The sequence below is a fragment of the Phacochoerus africanus genome, chromosome 11 (genome assembly GCF_016906955.1).
Source record: "Phacochoerus africanus isolate WHEZ1 chromosome 11, ROS_Pafr_v1, whole genome shotgun sequence".
NCBI lineage: Eukaryota > Metazoa > Chordata > Mammalia > Artiodactyla > Suidae > Phacochoerus > Phacochoerus africanus.
In genome coordinates this window covers 138,595,785-138,612,615 of record NC_062554.1, presented here as the reverse complement: position 1 = coordinate 138,612,615, position 16,831 = coordinate 138,595,785, and the positions used below count along the sequence as shown (strand labels likewise).

Sequence of the window (16,831 nt, the reverse complement as noted above, 5' to 3'; positions counted from 1 at the left end):
CCTTCACAGCACCCGCCCCAAATAGCGTCTTCTGGAAAATCAATTCTACACGGACCGGGCAAGCACACATCACTGATAAGTGACCAGAAGCATCTGCTGCAAAATAACCCGACAACAGAGTGCGGGGGGGGCGGGGGGACGGGGGCGGCCCCCGTGCGTGCAAACTCCCGCGCACAGAGGCCGCCAGGGGGTCCCGGGCCGAGCCCCCCCCCACCCCCCGCCAGGGAGCCCGAAGTGCGCAGGCGCAGCTCGGCACAGGCCGCTCCGCGGGCAAACCCTCCGGCAGCTCCTCCATCCACCAGCACCTGCCCGGGAAGCGTCCGAGCGTCCCCCGCCTTCATCATCCCGTCCTGGCCCCATCTCTGAGATGACGCTGCTGAGTTGGCATGTGTGGTGGCTCATTTCAAAACCACGGGGCAGTCATTAATTACTATCTGTTTCTTTTAAAGCTACTCTCACACTTAGCCTGGGCCCCTTCTGGCTTGACAGGAACCTGTGAACAGGACACCTGACGGTCATGAGACCGGGACTGTTATTACCTTATGAGGTAGCTGGTGGTCCTCCCTTCGTTAAAAGTCAGCCTGTGCACAGTGTCCAGAGGTCACCAGTCGGGAAGGCACTGGGCGTCCCTGGACGCACCACTGCTGCCCTCGCTGGGGCTGCCAGCTCTGTCCACCTCCCCCTTCACCTCGAGGAGCAGATGCAAAAGCCTAGAAGAGGAACAGAGGCCAGCCTCTTCCCAAGGTCAAATCCAAGAGGAAAGAAACGGAATCCCCCCAACTACAACAGAACTACACAGTCCTGGAAACTCTGTGACCCCAAGCCCGTTATTCTCACTTGTTCCGTGGATGGCTCAGGCCTTGAATTTTTAACTGCTTATTTCCCTGGCTGTTGTCTGAATGTTTTGTTTTTGAAACACTATGAATATTTAGTAGCCATGACTCAACAATCTAAACACCTAGTTTTAGGAGTGGATCAAGAAGATATGGTACATATACACAATGGAATATTACTCAGCCATTAAAAAAAAAAAAACGAAATACCAGCATTTTTTGCAACGTGGATGGACCTAGAAACTATCATGCTAAGTGAAGTCAGCCATACAATGAGACCACCAACATCAAATGCTTTCACTGACATGTGGAATCTGAAAAAAGGACAGACTGAACTTCTTTGCAGAACAGATGCTGACTCACAGACATTGAAAAACTTATGGTCTCCGGAAGAGACAGTTTGGGGGGTGGGGGGATGTGCTTGGGCTGTGGGATGGAAATCCTGTGAAATCAGATTGTTATGATCATTATACAGCTACAGATGTGATAAATTCATTTGAGTAATAAAATAAAATAAATAAAAAACACAGGCAAAAAATAAATAAATAAATAAAAATAAAATAAAATAAAAACCTAGCTTTTCTGGCCAAGACTTTAAGAAGAATCACAGGGTACAGCAACTGCGTCATGAGGAAACAGGGCCTCGGCCACTCCTCAAGGCCTCCACCCGCTGGGGTCTTCCTCCCTCACTGCCCGCCCAACCAGGCACATCCTTGCGTTTGCACTTAAACAAGAGTCTCCGGAGGCTGAAAGTGGAGTGAGAAACTGAGCAACTCATCCGACTGACTTTTACGTTGCCCTGCTTCACCAAATTGCTTAAGTTTCCGTTCTGCCTTGGCTGGGCAGGCTTTGCTGATTGAAGGTGAAATGGCACAGCTTTTGCCCAAGTAACTTTCGCAAGACTTCGAGGCTCGGTTACTAAAGCAGCCCTGAATCAACACACTAGCTGCCCGTCCGCTGTGATGGATGTGCCGTCACGGCTGCAAAAATGGCATTTTCTCTGGGTGACGGTCCCTTCACCTGCAGTCGGTGGGTGGCCACTTGAGACCAATTATTCAGTTCACATAGTGAACTTTTTCCTGTTTCACTTGAGGATCGTGCCATGTAAACATGCTTTGGTGGACTTTCTGCTGCAATACCGAGAAGTCACCACTGTGTCAGGAATAAACAATAACCGAAAAAAGATCTTTCCTTCCTAATGGAGGACAGTGACACTGCATCTGGAATTTCTTCTGGGCAAAGGTGTTTCTCCATGAAGAGCCACCCACTTCATGTTCCTTGTTCCATTCACTCAACCAACGAAGCTCTGCAAGGCAAACATTTTCATTTCCCTAACAACGTCTCCTGAAAGTCAATGCCCCCAAGTAGGACACCAGCCAGAATGGCTTTGGGAAAAGGGTGTGCTGTAGACAGGAGCCAGCGCGGAGCCCCGTCTATTAAGTGTGTCTCTCTTCGCAAAAGCTGTCTACACACCCTAACGAACTCAGGTAAATCTCAGCCGTGACTCTTTACAGAACTAAGTGAATTACTCCATTTTGCCAAAGGCGCTGCTAACCGACCCAAATGCTGCATCAAGATGCTTTCTCCGCCCATCTGGTCTTCAGGTATTTACAGGTCTGGCAAATTTACACAAGTTTATGACTCTGGGAAAGAAAGCTATACTTTATATAACTCTTTAAAATAAAGTTATATTTGATATGCACATATATGAGACACCTATCAAAAAATACTTCACAACATAGGAGTTCCTGTCATGGCGCAGCAGAAATGAATCCGACTGGGAACCCTGGCCTCGCTCAGTGGGTTAAGGATCCTGCATTGCCGTGAGCTGCGGTGTGGGTCGCAGTCAAGGCTCAGATCTGGCATTGCTGTGGCTGAGGTGCAGGCAGGCGGCTACAGCTCGGATTCAACCCCTAGCCTGGGAACCTCCATATGCCGCCGGTGTGGCCCTAAAAAGACAAAAGACAAGAAAAAAAAAAAAAAAACTTCACAACAGGAAGAAAAGGAGGAAAAGAACCAAACAGCAGAAGTTGCGAGGGGCATTAAATACAAGTAATAAAAGTGTCACAGAAATGTTGTGGAATCCTCTATGTTAGTTTTTTGCTTCACAAACAGAACCAAAAATGGTACGAGGCACTGACAGTTAAAAACCAGGGATGTCTCCAGTGAGGACCAAGGAGAGTGTGGGGGACAGGTGACATGGGTGTCAGGAGAGGTGTCCACACCTAAGTATCCACGACCCCAATGGCCACGGGTGAACTGCAGACCCACCACGTTCCTGGGGCCTGCACCTTCAAGTGTGGATAATTATCTCTGCCCTGCAGGGTTGTCAGGAGGCTGGGAAAGAGGCATTGTGTAAACTGTAAAGTGCTGCGCAAATGCAAAGTGTTATTATTATTATGACCTCAATGTTTCAGCATCTAAATTAAAGGGACAATGCATTTATTATCAACATGTTTAAATATACATCTTGCATGCCTTTAGATTTGCTTTTAATTTCATAGATATTTCCAGCTGGCAGGAGTCTGGAACCATCCAGTTTAGTTATTTTATGGAAGTTGAAACTGCGAACTTGGATTGTAACCTGTATTCTCCTCCTACTGTCACTAACAACCGCTTACTGGCAAAAACAAAACAAAACAAAAAAACATTAAGCTACATACTAAGAAAAACTCTTTTAGCAACCACTTTTCAAAGTATGATAGATGAATACACTTATTTGTATTAAAATAACCATAAATACTGAATGTCTTTGATATTTTTTAACTTTAAAAAATTATATAGTACATTTTTGCTGTCACTTGTCAAAGTTTTTCATCTCAGTCTTCTGTCAAAATTTTCTTTCTCTGCAAAGGCTTATTCATAAGAACTTCCAAAGAAAGCCAGAAAGAGAGGCAGGAAAGAAGGGGAGGGAGGGCAGACTAAGGTGATACACATTCTTACTCATGAGGACATTCCATGCAGAAAGAAATCTATTCAAGTGCCAGGAAATAGCAAGAGACGAAGAAATCAGGAAATAACTATAAAGAAAGCTTTCTGATTCTCTATTAACTCTGTAGCAAATCAAAGCCAAGGAAGAGTTCAGAAATGTATCACGTGTGGCTCAGTGGACATGAATCTGACTAGTATCCATGAGGACACAGGTTTGATCCCTGACCTCACTCAGTGGGTTAAGGATCTGGCGTTGTCCTGAGCTATAGCGTAGGTCGCAGATGCAGCTCAGATCTGGCATTGCTGTGGCTGTGGTGTACGCTGGCAGCTGCAGCTCCAATTAGACCCTAGCCTGGGAACCTCCATATGCTGTGGCTATGGCCCTAAAAAGACAAAACATAAAATAATAATAAAATAAATAAAAAATGGATCTTGCAGGTTAGCACTAGAATAATAGTTTAATTTATTAGCACAGTTTTAGCCATCAACTAAAATCGCTTATGACATATACGAATGAACTAGGAGATATTGTGGGAAATCTCCCTACATTTTTTAGGTATTCAATGTTTGTCAGTAAATAAATAAAACCAGATTTTTGATATAAAAAATTTTTTTAATCACCTTAAATGTCAATGGATTGAATGTTCCAATCAAAAGACACAAAGTGGTAGATTGGATAAAAAAGCAAAAAACCTCACTCTCCTGTCTACAAGAAACTCACCTTGGAGCAAAGGACACATATAGATTGAAAGTGAGGGGATAGGAAAAGATATTTCATGCCAATGGACAAGACAGGAAAGCAGAAGTTGCAATACTCACAGCAGACAAAATAGACTTTAAAACGAAGACTGTAAAGAAAGACAAAGAAGGACACTATTTAATGGTTAAAGGATCCATTCAAGAAGAGGATATTAAAATCGTCAATATATATAGCTCCTAACATAGGAACATGCAGATAACTCCAACGAATACTAACAGACATAAAAGGAGAAATTGATGGGAATACAATCATAATAAGAGACTTTAACACCCCACTTACATCAATGGACAGAAAATCAACAAGGCAACAGAGATCCTAAAGGACACAATAGAAAAATTAGACTTAATGGACATTTTCAGGACATTACATCCAAAAAAATCAGAATATACATTCTTCTCAAGTGTGCATGGAACATTCTCAAGAACTGATCACACACTGGGGCACAAAGCTGACCTCAACAAATTTAAGAATATAGAAATTATTTCAAGTATCTTCTCTGACCACAATGTCATGAAACTAGAAATCAACCACAGATTTGAGAAAAAACTTACTACATGGAGACTAAACAACATGCTACTAAAAAAAACTAATGGGTCAATGAGGAAATCAAGAAGGAAATTTAAAAATACCTCGAGACAAATGATAATGAGGACACAACAACTCAAAATCTATGGGATGCTGCAAAAGCAGTGCTCAGAGGGAAATTCATAGCAATACAGTCCTTCCTCAAAAAAGAGGAAAATCTCTAATCAACAACTTAACCCAACACCTAAATGAATTAGCAAAAGAAGAACAAATAAAACCTAAAGTCAGCAGAAGGAAGAAAATCATAAAGATCAAAGAGGAAATCAATAAAATAGAGATTAAAAAAAAAAGTAGAAAAAAATCAATAAAACCAAGAGCTAGTTGGAGTTCGCATCATGGCACAATGGTTAATGAATCCGACTAGGAACCATGAGGTTTCGGGTTCGGTCCCTGGCCTTGCTCAGTGGGTTAAGGATCCGGCATTGCCGTGAGCTGTGGTGTAGGTTGCAGACACAGCTTGGATCTGGCATTGCTATGGCTGTGATGTAGGCCGGTGGCTACAGCTCTGATTTGACCCCTAGCCTGGGAATCTCCATATGGCGCAGGAGCGGCCTCAGAAAAGGCAAAAAGATGAAAAATAAAATAAAATAAAAAACCAAGAGCTAGTTCTTTGAAAAGGCAAACAAAATTGACAAACCTCTGGCTAGACTCACCAAGAAGAGGAGAGAAAAAAACCCAAATAAACAAAATAAGAAATGAAAAAGGAGAAGTCACAACTGATACTACAGAAATACAAAAAACCATGAGAGAATACTATGAACAACTGTATGCCAACAAATTTGACAACCTAGAAGAAATGGACAACTTTCTAGAGACTTACAGCCTGCCAAAACTGAGTCAACTGAACAGATTGATCACTAGAAATAAAATTGAGTATGTCATAAAAACACCCCATACAAATAAAAGCCCAGATGGTTTCACAGGTAAATTCTACCAAACATACAAAGAAGAAATTAAACCCACCCTCCTTAAACTTTTTCAAAAGGTTGAAGAAGAAGGAACACTCCCAAAGACATTCTATGATGCCATCATCATGCTAATTCCAAAACCAGACAAAGAATACTACCCAAAAGAGAAAACTATAGACCAAAATCTTTGATGAATATAGATGCAAAAATTCTCAACAAAACTTTAGCCAACCAAATCCAACAACATATAAAAAAGATCATGCACCACGACCAGGTGGGATTCATCCCAGGTGCACAAGGATGGTTCAACATATGCAAATCAATCAACCTCATACACCACATTAACAAAAGTTAAAAACCACATGATCATCTCAATAGATGCAGAGAAAACATCTGACAAAGTCCAACATCCATTCATGATCAAAACTCTTACCAAAGTGGGAATAGAGGGAACATACCTTAACATAATCAAAGCCATTGATGACAAACCCACAGCAAATACAATACTCAACGGAGAAAAGCTGAAAGTCTTCCCACTAAAATCTGGAACAAGACAAGGATGTCCTCTCTCACCACTGTTATTCAACATAGTGCTGGAAGTTCTGGCCACAGCAATCAGACAAACAAAAGAAATAAAAGGCATCCAAATAGGAAGAGAAGAGGTAAAACTGCCACTGTATGCAGATGACATGATACTACATAAAAAAAACCCTAAGGACTCAACCCAAAAACTACTTGAGCTGATCAACAAATTCAGCAAAGCAGCAGGATATAAGATTAACATTCAGAAATCAGTTGCATTTCTGTAACATACTAACAATGAAATATCAGAAAAAGAATACAAAAATACAATACCTTTTAAAATTGCACCCCAAAAAAGCAAATACCTGGGAATACACCTGACCAAGGAGGTAAAGGACTTATATGCTGAGAACTCCAAAACATTAATCAAGGAAATTAAAGAAGCTGTAAAGAAATGAAAAGATATTCCATGCTTCTGGGTTGGAAGAAGTTAATATTGTAAAAATGGCCATACTACCCAAAGCAATCCACAGATTCAATGCAATCCTATCAAATTACCCATGACATTTTTCACAGAACTAGAACAAACAATCCAAAAATTTATATGAACCACAAAAGACCGAGAATTGCCAAAGCAATCCCGAGGAACAAAAACCAAGCAGGAGGCATAACTCTCCCAGACTTCAGGCACTATTACAAAGCCACAGTCATCAAGACAGTGTGGTACTGGTACCAAAACAGACATACAGACCAATGGAACAGAATAGAAACCCAGAAATAAACCCAGACACCTCTGGTCAATTAATCTTTGACAAGGGAGGCAAGAACATAAAATGGGAAAAAGACAGGCTTTTCAGCAGGTATTGCTGGAAAACCTGGACAGCTGCATGCAAATCAATGAAACTAGAACGCACCCTCACACCACACATGAAAATAAACTCAAAATGGCCGAAAGACTTAAACATAAGACAAGATACCATCAAACTCCTCGAAGAGAACAGAGGCGAACATTCTCCGACGTCAACCTTACAAATATTTTCTCAGGTCAGTCTCCCAAAGCAATGGAAATAAAAGCAAAAATAAACCAATGGGACCTAATCAAACTGACACGCTTTTGCACAGCGAAGGAAACCAAAAAAAGAAAACAAAAAGACAACTTACAGAATAGGAGAAAATAGTTTCAAATGATGCAACTACCAAGGGCTTAATCTCTAAAATACACAAGCAACTTATACTACTCAACAGCAAAAAAGCCAAAAACCCAATTGAAAAATGGGCAAAAGACTTGAATAGACATTTTTCCAAGGAAGATGTACAGGTGGCCAACAAGCACGTGAAAAAAGGCTCAACATCCCTGATTATTAGAGAAATGCAAATCAAAACTACCACAAGATACCACTTCACACCAGTCAGAATGGCCATCATTAATAAGTCCACAAATAACAAATGCTGGAGAAGGTGTGAAGAAAAGGGAACCCTCCAGCACTGTTGGTGGGAACGTCAGCTGGTACAACCACTAAGGAGAACAGTATGGAGGTACCTTAGAAAACTATACATAGAACTCCCATTATGACCCAGCAATCCCACTCTTGGGCATATATCCGGACAAAACTTTCCTTAAAAAAAGACACATGCACCCGCATGTTCACTGCAGCACTAGTCACAATAGCCAAGACATGGAAACAACCTAAATGTCCCTCGACAGATGAATGGATTAAGAAGATGTGGTATATATACACAATGGAATATTACTCAGCCAGAAAAAATAACAAAATAATGCCATTTGCAGCAACATGGATGGAACTAGAGGCTCTCATCCTGAGTAAGTCAGAAAGAGACAAATACCATATGATATCACTTATATCTGGAATCTAACATATGGCACGAATGAACCTTCCCACAGAAAAGAAAATCATGGACTTGGAGAGTAGACTTGTCGTTGCCAAGGGGGAGGGGGAAGGAGTGGAGTGGATGGAGAGCTTGGGGTTAATAGATGCAAATTATTGCCTTTGGAATGGATTAGCAATGAGATCCTGCTGTGTAGCACTGGGAACTATGTCTAGTCACTTATGATGGAGCATGATAATGTGAGAAAAAAGAATGTATACATGTATGTGTAACTGGGTCACCATGCTGTACAGTAGGGGAAAAAATCGTATTGGGGAAATAACAATTAAAAAATAAAAAATAAAAAATAAAAATTTTTGAAAAACATTGAGATCCTATTTACAATTTTTAGAAATTTCCAGGAACACCTGCATGGAAGCATATGGAGTTTCCCAGGCTAGGGGTCTAATTGGAGCTACCAGCCTACACCACAGCCACAGCAATGCGGGATCCCAGCCACGTCTGCAACCTATACCACAGCTCATGGCCATATTCTTAACCCACTGAGCAAAGCCAGGGATGGAACCTGCAACCTCATGGTTCCTAGTCGGATTCGTTTCTGCTGCGCCAGGACAGGAACCCTGGCATGGTCTTAAGAACCTGCAGACAGTCAGTAAATTATTTGTTTCTATTCCTGACACTCAAGCAGCTGCGATTTCTGAGTAAGGGCAAAGAAACTAAAACATGCACAGGGAGTTCCCATCATGGCGCAGTGGTTAATCCGACTAGGAACCATGAGGTTGCGGGTTTGGTCCCTGCCCTTGCTCCATGGGTTAACGATCCGGTTAAAACATGCACAGCTTTTCACATACAAACGGCAGCTTGACATACTGGGGAGACCATGCGTCATGCATCAGTTTTCTCCAAAACCCCGATTAAAAGGCGCTTCAGCAAGTGGTCATCATGATATGCACACGGGACTGCCGCTAAGGCAATCATGATGTCACCCAGCACGCCCAGAGCCCCCAAACCTTTGGGGATCACATCGCCGCTTTTAAAGTAAAATTCTTCATGGATGCTCTTAAAACAACTGCTAAGCAAATGGCGATCTGGAACCACCTCCATATTTTCCTCCACAGAGGCAGGAAGCGCCCCCAAGGGAACGTGACCACCTATTTACTCCCCATCCCCATCTGCCTGGTCCTTCCCAAGGGCCGGGAAACGGGGAGCAGGCGCATCTTCTCTGTCACCAGCTCACTCACTTGAGGGAGTCTGAGCCGAGCACGGTTCAGTTCAGCGGGTATCTACGGCATCCAGAATCGGGCAACTTCTGCCTTCGTCCTCTTTGCCTTCCTATTTGCAGGAGTTAAATAAGGGCTCTGGAGAACTCATTTTTCTTATTGCCAACAAGCTTAGGGACAAACGCCACTGGGAGAATGTTAAAACTATCAACTATAATCCAGACTCTAGCTCAGTCCTTCACATCCGGTTCCTTTTTTTTAAAAGTGCCCGAATGACCATTTTAATTTTTAAATACAAAGTGTGTCACCTCTCGGACGTTTTACTTTTGCCACTGGAAGTTTCCTGACGATCAGCTAGAAAATGAAGCAGGAACTGCTTCCGCCTCGGCCTGTGCATTAGGTGCGCGCTCCGCGGGGCGCCGGCCCACCGGGCCCACCGCATCCACCGCATCCACCGCCTCGCTCTGCTCTTTGCCCTCCACCCGCGGATCGGGCAGAAACCTCATTCTCCAGGGCCTGCCGAGGGTCCTCTTTGAGACGCCGCCCGGTCACAAAGCTGGGCTCGCGCCGAAACCCCCAGTCACCCCTCTCGCGAGATGTTGGCACCACGCGTGTGCCTCCCCACTCAGCCCTGACACCTGACAGTGAGGCCACGCACAGTCACCACCTCCCCGAGTGCATCCAGAATCCAGCAAGGGGCCTGCGGGCAGTGGGCAGCGCCTGTCTGCGGTTCTCCAACCCCGGCACGAGTCAGACTGAGGAGATCTGGGTTGCGGATTCGCGAATGTGCCTTTCTCTCAAGTTCAAGATGCTACTCCTGTTGCCTCGGGACAGCTCTGAGAGTCTATTCTGCAGTAGAATTCCATGTACCAATTCTTGAAAAAACAGGACGTGGAGACTCAGTTACAAACGAAATATAAAACTGTTTCTAGATTCTCAAGGACAGCTGGTGTAATGAGGAAAAAATGAGAGTCAGAGGAATTCCTTCTCTCTGCACAAGCTGTACACGCAACTTAACCCACTCCTCAGCACCACCCAGGGAGTTTTACAAGTCTGGGAGCTGGAGCTCCATCCCCCAGAAATTTTGACTGGGCTGGTGTGGGGTGCAGTAGGGCAGCCTCGTTTCAGAAGCTCCTCAGTGATTCTAAGGAATGTTCAAAGTTCAAAGGGGGTTGTTTTTGTTTTTGTTTTAAACCTCTTAGTCTTCTTGGCTCAGTCACTAATATATGAAACCAAAGAATCTGATGTTGCCTTAAATAAGAAATGGGGGATTCCCATTGATATACAAATCAGACTCCCAGCGCACGTATGAGCACAACACAGCACTCACCAGTTGCTTACAGCCGCTCGGATTAGGCTGAGAACCACAGCAGCCTAGTCTGAAAAGCAGCTGGTGATCCAGAACCTGGCCAGGCCCATATGGATGGTGACAGCATGAAACAGGCTGGGGCAAGTTTGTTCTAAGGCCAAGGACCTCACCCACTATTGAAATGTCTCATTAAACAGCAATTCCAGGCCACACTGTGCCCCTGCTGCAGACCTGGAAGTTATGCTGCCTCCTGGCCTCTTCCATCTGAGCACTGAAACCCCTCCACTGACTCTCTCCCATGGGAGCACCTGCAGCCTCCGAGCTGGATTCGCAGGTGTCCGGGTTTTCAAGTCAGAGGCCAACGTGTCCTCCTGGGACTGATCCCATCTCTTACGCACACGGTTATCAATCAGTTCTGCCTCCAGAGCCGCCGAGTCGCTTGTTCTGCACCCTCACCGCTCCCGCTCGTCAGCTCGCCTGCAGCAGTCCGTCACGGCCTCAGGAGTCCACTCCCCACACGGTGCCACAGTCATCTTGCCAAACTACCAAACACATCACGCTGGTTCCTGGCCTGAAACGCCCTAACGACCCTCCCCCCACACAGTGCTCTCTCTGAACTGAAGGCCCCCACCGCCCCTCCTCTGCCCATCACCCTAAATAACCAGCGCACTGCACAACTGGCTATGGTGGGCACTTGTCTTGCAACACCCGTCACATCGTCCTGCCCAGGGACACAGCCACAGGTCTCTGCAGGCTCAAATGAGAAACCCCTTCCTTGTGGGGCTATACCTGGCCCCCCTCCAGTCAGAATTCAGAGCCAGGACTGATACCAGAGGACTTCTTCATCCTGCACAGAATCCCATCATCGCTTCTGTGACGTCTTCCCACTTGTTATCCATAGCTTTCTCTTCCCCTGCTCAACTTCTAGACACTGAAAGGCAAGCATCAAGTCGGATTCATTCCTAGGGCTCAAAATGTGGGTGGGGCAGTGCAAATCACTCACCGTGGCTTGAACATAAACAAACAAACAAAAATAAAAGCCACAGATGTGATACATAGTGGTACTTGTCCTTATACTCAAAGGGAGAACCAGAGTGGTTAATTTATGTAATTATTTACACTAAACCATGACCTTGTTTGCGGGCCCCTCCTAACAGGCGCAATTGTGGGTGTATCGAGGACCGCACACAAGGCTTGTTCGCGCGGCCCTCAGCCCCTAAGAGCAATCTGAGACTCATGTTAACGGCACATTCCGGATGTCTTCAGAAAAGATTTCTAGACTCTGCATCGTTCCACGACAGTCCACCAAAATGCGGTACCATGTGGAGCAAACAAAGAAACTCGACCCCACACGCAAGCTTTCACATTCTACTTTCTCAAGCAAACTGCTGAGGTTTGGTAGGAGTAAGACTTATTTTAAGCACAGGCACAGATGCTTGGTCCACAGGGTCAGGCATGTGATATTATACGTCAGTGTCTTCCACGGCAAGTCCAGCACTTAGCTTCTAACGGAGCTAAGTAAACAAGCTGCCACTGCTCGCCAGCTCCAGCTGGCTCAGGGAACTTTCTAGGTGACTTTATCTAAGCGTGCAGGAAGTTGGACCTGATGACTCTGAAAAAGTGAAAATTTCAGTCAAACCGGTTATTTGACCTAAGTCTCAAAGCCTGGATCCTCGCCCAAAGTCAAGCTCACCTGCCTACACCCGCGGGCTGGGTGGCAGACTATCCTTACATGTTGTGCAAAGAGACAACTGCTGGAATTTTCTTAGAGAAGACAACGTTTTAGAGGGGAGATGAAAGAGAAGGTACAGGCAGAAACTCTCACAGGAAAGACCAACAAGAACCCGCTCAGATATAAGTTCTACTGTGTACGCTCTGATGGCTCAAAAATAAAACAGGAATAATTAACAGAGGCCCAAACCCTTTCTCATCATAATTTCTAATGTCTGTAAGTGACAGGAGAACACACACTGGAATTCGTTCAGCAGAGATCTGAGGAGCAGAATCTAGTTTTTAAATTGTGTCTAAAAGGAGACAGTGCATGGATGAGAGAGCCACGTTCTGAAATGCCGGCCTTTTCTCAAAACACATCCCTATTCGTAAAACCAAACTGTAAATAAGCCCATTTCCACCACGTGCGAATTACAACACACACGTACAAAGCACAAAGTGAGGCCAGACGTGTTCCTGGGTGTCCTTTGACAAGCTGCGTGTCCCCCACATTCCGATCCTGCGCCACATCAGGGTAGGAACACCAGCGGGGCTATGGCTTCTCTTAAACTCCCGCAGCCATCTCCTTAACGGCAGGGTTGGCCGCCACTCCTTGTCGAAAAAGCTTCAGATACAGGCTCCTGGTCCTGGAACCCGGATCAGAGGACAGACGGAGAGTAATTTCTTTCTAAACAGGGCAGACTCCTCCTTCCTCTTTACCGACAGCACCTCTACAATCATTTTAAAACCTATGAGTGCCGTCACGTGGGCCAAGTCTGATTACAAAGCACGAAGGATTTTGGCAATCGGCTTCTTCAAACCTCAGGATAAGTGTTTGAGAATTTATGGACGATGAAACTAAACAAAAGGGCCTGAGACGGGAGTCCAAAGCCCACAGGAGCTCTCAGCCGGTCCTGCTGGATGCAGCTCCACAGCTGTGGGTGGGGACGGACCCATCGACGCTGGTCTCCTGTTCAGATCAGGGAAGCAGTTTCCCACCACTTAATCAGCGGGTTAAGATCCCCTCTGGAAGCTACAGTAGAACCCATTAAGATTACCCTGCCCTCTTAACCCTCGATGCCTGGCACATGCCCTGCACTCAGTAAATAGTCACTGAATTGAGAAATGAGGACCCAGAGCTGGCGAGGGACGCGTCCACATCATACCAAGCAAGAGCCCGGCCCCGGGCCCCTGGGCTCCCGGCCTGTCCTGATGGGCGTCCTCAGGTCCGGGCTTCTCAGAGGAAGGAGGGTTTTCTCTGGATACCATTCAAAGCCCCCGAGCAGGTCCTCTTCAACACGGCCCAGACCCACGGCACACGGATGTCCTAAGAGGAGGGCCTGCCCAGGTGGAATCCCACCCAAGGTCACTGCCGGAGCAGCACCTTCACCCTCGGCTTTGCTAGAGCGAGGGGCTTGCTCAACACCCCCCCAGCGTCTCCCAGCTCCTCGCTGTGACTGAGCTCCTCCGCAGGCGCCTCCCAAGTGCCAGGAGAGGGGTCCCAACGGCAGGAGGGCGGCATCCCCATCTCCCCCCACCCCCGACACATACACTCTCTCACACACACACACACACACACACACACACACACACACACACACACACACACACACACACACACGGCAGGGCTCCAGAGATCAGAACCCACAAGGCAGCGCAGTCAGGTGGCAGGGGAGCCTCTGGGAGGCCAGGGGCCTGAGTGTGAATCCGGGTTCTGCCTCTTGCTGGCCTTGGAAAAGTCACTTTAATTCCCAGACCTGGGTTTCCCCACAGACTAGAGAGGACCCACCTCGTACTGTTTGTGAGGACTCAAAGGAAACTTAAAACAGCGTCTGGCAGGACCAAGTGCAGTGAGAACAAAGACACTACATCTTAGAACCAAACAGATCTCTCTAAAATGAGTAAATTCTCTAGAACAAAGCTGACCAAATGTGACTGACATGGGTCTTTCACACTTTGGGTTAATATTTTGCCCTACTTGGTCATCTTATTTACTTTAGCCCAATGACATTTGTTCATCTAATCCCACTATTCTATTCAGGAGCATTCTGTTTTAAACAAATACGGGATTAACAGGCAAATTAAGTGGTATTTATATTTTTCTTAGAAACAAATCTCCAAGCGGTAACAGCAGTGTTCAAAGGGGTACCAGCGGAGAGCTGCGCGCTCTTCTGGAGAAAGGTGGTGCTTTGGAGATGCTCCAACACTTTAATTTAAAATAAGGATGCCCCCACCCCCAACAGCCTCGGGCTCACAGCAGGGAGCAGCAGGGCCCCTGCTGCTCAAAGGACCCTGCGGTCCACTGTCTCTGGAGCAGGACCACAGCCTTGGGCTCACAGCAGGGAGTAGCAGGGCCTCGAGACCGTCAGGAGACGCTTTCAGTGAAAAGAGGCATATGCTGGTCACTCATACCATCCCTCACCTCCTCTTTCCCATATTTTGCAAGATTGTTAAAATGCCAGTGGTTCCGAAAGAGCTTTTGACCTTTGCAGGCAATCACTCCAGGGATTCCACCTCCGTGGCCAGTGAGATCCACGCCTGGCTGCCCAGCAGAAGCACCTGAGGAGCTTTTCAAAATCCAGATGCCTCGGTCTCATCCCAGACCAATGAAATTAGGCAGTCTGGGGGTGGGAGCCAGACATGGTGTCTTGTTTTGTTTTAAATTCCAACCGATTCTAATTTGCAGCCAAGTTTGGGGTGCACTGCTTTAGGACTTACTGCTCCCCCCACCATCGCACTCAGCACCAAACCCTGTCTCCCTGTGCCAGTGACATCAACAGCAAGTACAGACCTGACTCTTGGAACCCCGGCTGCTTGAGTCTGAAATTGTGCAATTAAACCTTCTCAGGCATGTTTCTCATGTCAAGTGGGTTTATGGTCGGTAGTCACGAAGCCAGACTCGCTCATGTTTGGTCTGGACATTTGGCCCACGTGAACCACGGACATCAATCCGGTTGGTTTTTTTTTTTAAGTTTAATATTTTGGTTGGCCTGATGTCAAATTCTTCAAAAAGCTAAAAGACACATCCCAGAGAGAAAAATCTCTAGATTTTGAGAAGGAACGCTTGCTGTGAGCCATATTTTGAAACTGTGGGGACCCGGCCGGCCCGGATTCGTCCCGCCCCTGGACCGTTCGCCCCAGAACTGGCCCTCCTGCCGCGGCCGCTCCCACCGCCCCGTCCCTTCCACTGCGAAGCGCGGACACGCCGCCCAAGGGCTGCAAGAGGGGACAAATCTCGGGAGTCCCGGGAAGTGGCTGCTCGCCGCCCGAGGGATGCGGATGGCGGGAGGCGCTGCGGGCCGCGGAGGGGCGGTGGGGCCGGAGGACCTCGGGCCTCCCGGTCCCGAAGCGCAGGTGGCCGGTGCCCGGAACGAGCTCTCGAGCCTCTGGGTCAAGGCCGCGCCAGAGGAGGGGTTGGGGAGCTGGCTCCGGCGTGGGGCGCGGGTGCGGGGCCGGGCGCGGAGGGCCGCTCGGGTCCCGGGGTCCGGGCACGGGCCCCGCGTCCCGCCTGCGCCGCCCCCCCGCCCGGCGGACCGCGGGCGCACGTGCGGGGACGCGCTCGCCGGGGCGTCCACCCCGCGGGGGCCGGGAGGGCGGAAGGGAAGCGGCGCTCGGGATCCTCGGCCCGCCGCGCCAGAGGCTGCGCGGCCGCCCGGGGACGGGCGGGACGGCGGCGCGGTCGCCCCTACCTTTCTTCTCCTCCAGCGCCGGACTCGCCTGGAAGTGCGCGGCCAGCAGCGCCAGGAGCGCGGCGCCGCCCGCCCAGGAGCGTCGCATCGCGCGGGGCTCGGCGCTCGGTCGGGACGCAGCGATGGCCGGGGCGCGGGGCGCGGGCTCGGCGGCCGGAGCGGACGGGGCTCGCGCGGGGCCGCAGGCGTGAGCTCCGAGCCGGGGCGGAGGCTGCGCGCTGCGCCGGCTGCCCGGACGTCTGGCTCGCGGGGGCGGGGGCGGGGGCGCGGGGAGGCCGGGCTCGAGGAGGAGGGACCGGGAGGAGGGGCGGGCGGCGCGCGGGGCGGAGGAGGCGACAGCGGGAGGAGCGCCGGCCGGCGGACCGAGGGGCGGCGGGCGGCCCCGCGCGGGAGCGAGCTGCGGAGCCGAGCCCCGGGAGGACTGCCCCGCGCTGCCCCGCCGGCAGGACAGGTCCTCGCCCACTTGCCTGCTGTTGGCGACCTGGCCTTCCTGGAGCCACCTTTGCCTCCGGGTTG

The 16,831-nt window shown here is 48.1% G+C and overlaps 1 protein-coding gene across 3 annotated transcripts in view; it reads right to left on the bottom strand.

Annotated features, from left to right (window-relative positions):
• The window catches only part of EGFR (epidermal growth factor receptor), a 178,050-nt gene extending 161,533 nt beyond the window's left edge, over positions 1-16,517 (bottom strand). The window contains exon 1 of one of the 3 annotated variants that reach the window (XM_047752853.1): positions 16,316-16,517. In XM_047752853.1, coding sequence (XP_047608809.1) covers positions 16,316-16,403 — 88 coding nt within the window. In that variant the 5' untranslated portion in view covers positions 16,404-16,517. The remainder of the gene's footprint in view (positions 1-16,315) is intronic. The other 2 variants (XM_047752850.1, XM_047752851.1) reach the window with 2 other exon arrangements.
• Positions 16,518-16,831: the final 314 nt, after the last annotated feature.